We start from the raw sequence: 7,239 nt of genomic DNA, 5'->3' as shown, positions 1-7,239 counted from the left end.
CCAGGACTTATTCCTTGGAAGGCTAGTACTTAATCTATCGGTCTCATTTCCCGAACCGCTAAGTTACGGGGACGTAAACACACCAGCATCGATTGTCAAGCGATGTTGGTGGGACAAACACAGACACACAAACATATACACACACATACACACATATATATATATATATATATATATATATACATATATACGATGGGCTTCTTTCAGTTTCTGTCTACCAAATCCACTCACAAGGCTTTGGTTGGCCCGAGGCTATAGTAGAAGACACTTGCCGAAGGTGCCACGTAGTGGGAATGAACCCGGGACCATGTGGTTCGTAAGCAGGCTACTTACCACACAGCCGGCTGATATATGTAAATTTATATTGCAGACTCCTCAGTATATTGTGGGTTTCTGTGGCTGATAGTTATTTATTATTTTTGTGGTAAAATAGGCATTTTCACGCCTAATAATTAATAAATTAATAAATAGAATACAGTACAGTACTGCACTGTATAACACATTAAAATATATTAAAAGATAATATGTAGTGTACTGTAGATGAGTAAATAATGACTTGCACATACTGTATGGAAAATGAAACTCACCAGGTGAGGCAAGTGTGTGGTGTTGTTTTGCATTTGTGTATAAAATTGTGGATTTATTTCAAGCCCTACAATGTCACCCAAACGTTCTGCACCTTCTAAAGTTTCTGGCAGTGAGCCCAAGCACCAGGGGAAGATGCTTTACTATAGCAGAGAAGGCAAGACTCCTCAAAAATGCTTAAGGAAGGGAGAAGGTATGTGGACGAAAGCCGCCAATACGGCATCAATGAATCTACCATTTGCTACATCAAGAAGGACGAAAAAATATAAGGGTGACGGCAAAAGTGACTTTTTAACAAGACAGCAAAAAGGGTGGTAACTTCCTGCAATAAGGTCATCGCAAGAATGGAGTCTGTATTAAACCTTTGGATCAGTGACTGCAGGAAAAGGAACATTGCACTGGATACCAACACCATCCATGAAGAAGGCCAGGCAGCTGTACAGCAAGTTTATGGATGGTGGTGGTGATGACCCAGACAATCCCGAACCAGGACCACCGCGGTCCAACGACTGAAACAAGTACAAGAGAAAAGATAAAAGATATCAGCTCTTAATCTCTCATCTTGAAAAAAAATAATTCCATTTTTTTTTTGTTTTGTTTTTTTTTAGGTTTTATTTGATTGTTATGGCAAACTGAAATATGCTGACTTTGGTCTGTCTAAAGCTGAAGAAGAGAACCTTGAAGAAGTTTTTCAAAAGTTTCTTGAAATGAATGACATTAACCCTAGAGATGATGAAGAGCTTATCAAGAAACAACCGACAAAAGGTTTCCTTACTATATTTATTTAGAGTAGAAAAGAAATGACAGTGCAATAGTTAGAGCCCACGGTGAATGGAAGGAATTTAATAATATTTGCCTTTAGAAAATTACTAAATTGTCTCTCAGCCTGTTCAATATAGCTACTAAATTGCTCTAGAAAATTTGTATCTCTCCAGAAAATTCCTATCAACTTAAAAGAAAAATGGAGGACCTCTAAAACTGGAGATATTATCTACAAAAATGGGAGGAAGGTCATAACTATAGTACTGATCATGTGTGTTTGTGTTTCCTGGAATGAAAGAAGATGATTGGGTACGATTGTTTAGATGCTGTTGATTTGGTGTTGTTGATTGGATATTGAATCTGATTTGGCACTGGAGGCAAACACATATGCAGAGATATACACATACAGATTGAGTGAGAGAGTGACATTACAATTTATTAGTTTAACATGACTGACATATACACTTTCCCTCTCCTCATGCAAATAAAGAGAAATAAGCTTACACACATAAACAGAAAAAGAAAGAGAGAGAGAGCTGGGGAGAGAAGGAAAACATTGAAATGTCTGATATCAAATAAGTCAGTGTCGAATCAGTGACACTGAATAGGTGGTGCCAAAATATCTCTTACTCCACCTGGAGGTACTGCATGCTATTGGAAAACTCATAAGATATGCAATTTCTTTGTTCACATAAAGAATATGTGCCACAGTCTGGCAGTTCAGTGTGTGGAGATCTCTAGAATAAATACCTTACTTGAAAATATGTAAGAATTAGTGTTAGTAGAGAATCTATAGAATACTGCCTCAAGAAAACTCTTCCGATGCATGCTAGCATAGAATGAAAGAAAAAAACAGATGTAACTCAATGATGATGACAATGTCATCATCTCAGGCATTGAATAAGGAGAGTTTTGAGAGGCTGGAGAGAAATGACACATGCATGATTTGTTGACCATGTATTGTTAATCTACGTGTGAGATAGAGAACAGATGAGCTGAGAGAGAGACTGGTCATTAAAAAACTTCCAAAATATGCAAGAAAGACAACTGCTCTAGTATAGACGTTTGATGTGAAGGGGCAATGAGCTATTTGTGGAAAATTGCTGTGTAGGGTACTTGTGACAGTAAAAGGTATTGGAAGAAGTGGTGAGACCAGATCTTAAGATACTGGGTTTCACAGAAGAAATAGCAAAAGACAAACCAGTAGTGATATGCTATATAGCACATCAGCCTGGAAAAATAGACATTATAACGATACAGCTCATTTTGTGCCACATATATTTTGACTATGAAAGACAAACAAGCATTGCTTAAGTATTTTGCCTTTTGTCCCATTTCTGACCGCATCTAGTTTCATGGGACAATCAAAATTTTTATTACTTTTTCTTTCAGGTTCACCAAACTACATGGCACCAGAGGTACTGAAAGGTGGAGACATGACGGTGACATCTGACCTTTGGTCATTAGGCTGTGTTCTTTATGAAATGTATACAGGCAAGTTCATAGATTGTTGTTTAGTGCCATGTGTTTTTAACGAGTGTTTTTTTGTTATAATAGTAACAACCATTGTTGTCACAGTTATTCCTTTTGGTCATTACCCAGGACTCATAAATGTAGGCGATGACTTAACAGTGTTTGCTTCTCCCAGTTATGAAAGCCATTATTGATTTCATAATGTCCCCAATTCTTGTGGCATATGGCACTGAGTAACTGTTAATTCCTAGTTGCTGCCATTTCATCTCCTTTACAAGCACAAGCCTGGTTGTGTGGTTAAGAAGCTCACTATGCAACCACATGGTTTCAGGTTCAGTCCTACTGCCCAGCACATTGGGCAAGTGTCTTCTATTATAACCCAAAGCCAACCAAAACCTTGTGAGTGGATTTGGTAGAGGGAAACTGTGTGGAAGCTTGTTGTATATATGTATGTGTTTGTGTTGGTCCACTGCTTAACAGCTGGTGTTGGTTTGTTTATGTCCTTGTAACTTAGTGGTTTGGCAAAAAGAGACAGATAGAATCAGTACCAGACTTAAAAATAAGTACTGGAGTCAGTTTGTTTGACCCTTCAAAGTGGTGCCCCAGCATGGCCACAGTCCAGTGACTGAAACAAGTAAAAGAGAAAAAATTACTCCCCAATATATATTTCGTGCGTTAGAAATAAATGTTGCAAAACATTTAGTTGTTTTTTGCAGATCCTTGGAAGAGAATGTATCTCAGGATATTGGGCCTCATAGAACAATATTTATCTCTAATTGTAGAGGAAACATGTGGATGATGTAGACCCAGGAAGATGTGGGACAAAGTGGTAAGAAAAGATCTCAGATGTTGGGCCTCACAGAGGGGATGACAGGATACCGTGACTCCTGGTGGTTTGCTGCGCTTGAGAAGATACACCAAGCGAAGTAAAATTGTTGATGCCCTTAGGCATGTCCCCAGCATCCCTCACCCAACTGAGCTTTCTTAATCTTGTGGGCACATGGGTGCCGGTGCCATTTAAAACACCTGTACCAGTGCCATGTAAAAGCACCTGCGCCAATGCTCTGTAAAGTGGGTGGCATTAGGAAGGGCATCCAGCCATAGAAACCATGCCAAAACAGACGTGGAACCCAAACAGCTCTTCAGCTTGCCAGTTGCTGTCAAACCATCCAACCCATGCTAGCATGGAAAGTGGACATTAAATGATGATGATGGAAACAAAAGATGTATTATCTGTAACCTAGTTTTTTTTTTCCCCCTTTGTTGCATTTGCAGGTCACCAACCTTTTCAAGCAGAAACATTCCAGGAGCTTGTTGATAAAATAGTTAACGATGATTACCCTCCTCCTAAAGTTATAGGTAATGTTGAATTAAATCTTTTAAGTCTTGAAATATTTTCACTCAAATCCAAAAGCAATTTGAAACTTAGGGGTAGATATTGTGTTGTGCCTTGTTGAGTGGAACACAACACAAAGTTTGCTGGAGGACTTCATGTCATGACCATGTGATAATTTCAGTGTCCTAACCTCACAACCATTGTATCTCTAGTTCCCATAATTATCTCATTATTTTTAACGGTTTTATTTTTCTTGATTTAGGTTCCAAACCATCCTTAAAACCTTCATCTGAATTTCTTGACCTTCTGAAAAGATTGTTAGAAAAGGATCCTTATAAAAGGTATTATTACTTGATATATTCTTGTATTTGAAAGGCACAATTGTTGTATGGTTAAGATATGTAATAGGTCTGTGATACTTAAATACTTTTTCCAGGGTTTTGATAGAGCACCAGTGATGCCACAAATTCTTTGAGCACCCTAACAGTTCATGCTTCTATTAATAACTAGGTTGTTACCCATTGCTATGCTGCCGGTAGAAATATTTGCTAATCTTGCACATGCCTTCATAAATTGTTCAAAGTGTTGCAGCATCTATATGTTGAAAGAGACACACATTAAAAATAAAAACAATATGTTTTATATATATACACATATAGCCTTTCTTTGAAGTCTGTGTTTGAGCTGTGTTGACAGATTTGTACTTAAATTGCCCCCATTTTTAATCAAAACTTGTTAGTTACTAAAGTGACTACACTACCTACATATCTTTCATATTTGCTCTCTGTCTCTCTTTCTCTGTATTTCTCTCTCAACAGCAACTTTTTCTCCTTCTCTTCTTTCTTTCCTCTACACAGATGTTACAGACAGACAGACAGAGATCAGCTTCTCTTATATAACATAAGGTTAATAAATATCACTGTCTTGTTATTTGTGAAATTGTAGGATAACTTGGTTCGATCTGGTACATCATCCATTTTGGGAAGGAGAGCTGGAAAATTTGCTGAAACAGTTTTTTAACAACACTTCAAATGGAACAGATATATCAAGTGACGAGAAATTGAACCACAGTGTGTTGTCTTCAGACAGCGAGCACAGCCAGAGTACGCAGGACATTTCTGCTGCCCCAACCTTTGAAGAAGAGCAGACCGTCACTCAATCAACATCAGCCCATGATAATGATGCATCCATTGCTGAGGAAGTAAACACTTGTAAGTATTGTTAATGTTGTGTTGTTGTTAAGAACCGGGTCTGTCCTGAATCAAAATATCTCTGATCAAAGCCATTCTAGTTGTGACTTTTTCCCATCTTCATTATTTCTTTGCAGCAATAACTTCTTCGCCTATAGCAGACTTAAATACTTTCAAGCCAAAAATGCATACAGTTGGAGAAACCAGTTTAGGAGAAGGTCTTTTTACTTTGAGGTGTGTATGATTTCATATTCATTTCTCACATTGTCACAAAGGGCTTGGATTTAGACAAAAGGAGAAATTGTTGTCTAAAGGACAATTACTTAAGCCTTTCACTCCCTGTGGATCATAGGCCATTGATTTGGGGCTTTTCTCTGCTGTTCACAACTCTAGATTTGCTTTTCCTGAGAAGAGACTTTTCTGTCCCAGATTTTGTTGGTTTTGAATTGTCAGCAATGCTTGTGTAACTTCATGGAGGTGCATGGCTTAGTGGCTAGGGTGTTGGACCCATGATTGTAAGATTGTGGTTTCAATTCCTGGACTGGGTGACGCATTGTGTTCTTGACCAAAAACACTTCATTCCACGTTGCACTCAGCTGGCAAAAATGAGTAATCCTGCAACAGACTGGCATCCCATTCAGGTGGGGAATTTATATGCCATGAAACCAGAAAACCGGCCTTTATTAGCCAGTATGACTTGAGAAATTAACATTACTTTATTTTTTCTGTAACTTCGTATTTTGCTTGGTAGTGATGCTGTCTCTATGCCAATGTATTTTTACCTCTGAGAAGAGATGGACCACTTTAGTCTGACTCCTCTCCTTTGACCTATCCAGCATGGGAGGCCCTACAAGGAGCTTGTGCTCTGGTGACATAGCTTTTGGGGATCATTGAGGCACACAAGCCACCACACAGCCATAAGGACTGGACCTTGTGGTAAAGATTCCCTTAGTGACTTGTGGAGGATTATGTTATAACGGTGCCAAAATTATAAAGAAAACTTGTTGTAAAGGAGGCTTTATTTGAGTAACTCTACCTAAAGTGTTTTGATTTCTTCAAATTCCAGAGCTTTTTTATGCCTTCCAAATTTCACCTTTCTAATATGAACAATGAAGCATAGCTTAATGTATCATGGATTGAGATTAATAGAAAAGATAGTTGTGTAGAGAAGAACATTTCTCAAAATCATATTTATCAAACTTAGATGTATATAGTATTCTTCCTTCTTTTTTTCTATTCACTCTCTTTGTAGCACTCGATCATCCACAAATATTCCGTCCAAAAATCATTCCATTTCACTTGTACAGTCTTGTGGTTCTCCAACTTATCCAAATGAAGTCTTACAAAATCCTGAATCTAACACAGGACTTCTAGAATTACTTTATCATCCAACAGACTTTAATGTCACACCAATTGCTGATAATCCAAAGGTGAGAGTGCTGATATATATTTTTTTCAATTAATTCATTATGTTTACTATTGAATTAAATTTTCAAACCTTTTACTACATTGTATAAGGTCAGTTTTGTTGATATTGATACTCTTTTCCAATTAGGCTATTTATAGTAATAAAAGTAAAACTATTTTTGTAGGTGTTATCTTAATGGCAACTCATCTCTCAAACTGCTTTTGTAAATTATTGCATCTCTCCATTAAGGCAGCTCAGCTTACCATACTATTAATCTAATTTTCTTCGTAGGTCATCAAATGTATACCTGTCTGTGTTATGTAGCTGTGACCAGTGCCCTCTGACAGGCTCCCGTTCCGTAAAATGACTGGCATGTAAAATGCATCATCTGAACGTGGCCGATGCCAGTACCCCCTGATTGGCTCCCGTTCCGGTGGCACATAAAATGCATCATCCAAATGTGGCCGATGCCAGTACCCCCCCCC

General features: G+C 38.0%; 1 protein-coding gene across 1 annotated transcript in view; it reads left to right on the top strand.

The window, feature by feature from the left end:
• The window catches only part of LOC106878544 (serine/threonine-protein kinase ULK4), a 44,070-nt gene that overhangs the window by 11,066 nt on the left and 25,765 nt on the right, over window positions 1-7,239 (top strand). The window contains exons 5-11 of the mRNA XM_052974536.1: window positions 1,194-1,350; window positions 2,740-2,841; window positions 4,096-4,179; window positions 4,419-4,497; window positions 5,102-5,367; window positions 5,484-5,580; window positions 6,599-6,776. Coding sequence (XP_052830496.1) covers window positions 1,194-1,350; window positions 2,740-2,841; window positions 4,096-4,179; window positions 4,419-4,497; window positions 5,102-5,367; window positions 5,484-5,580; window positions 6,599-6,776 — 963 coding nt within the window. The remainder of the gene's footprint in view (window positions 1-1,193; window positions 1,351-2,739; window positions 2,842-4,095; window positions 4,180-4,418; window positions 4,498-5,101; window positions 5,368-5,483; window positions 5,581-6,598; window positions 6,777-7,239) is intronic.

Source organism: Octopus bimaculoides, chromosome 18 (genome assembly GCF_001194135.2).
Source record: "Octopus bimaculoides isolate UCB-OBI-ISO-001 chromosome 18, ASM119413v2, whole genome shotgun sequence".
Lineage (NCBI taxonomy): Eukaryota > Metazoa > Mollusca > Cephalopoda > Octopoda > Octopodidae > Octopus > Octopus bimaculoides.
This window is presented reverse-complemented; position numbering and strand designations above follow the sequence as displayed.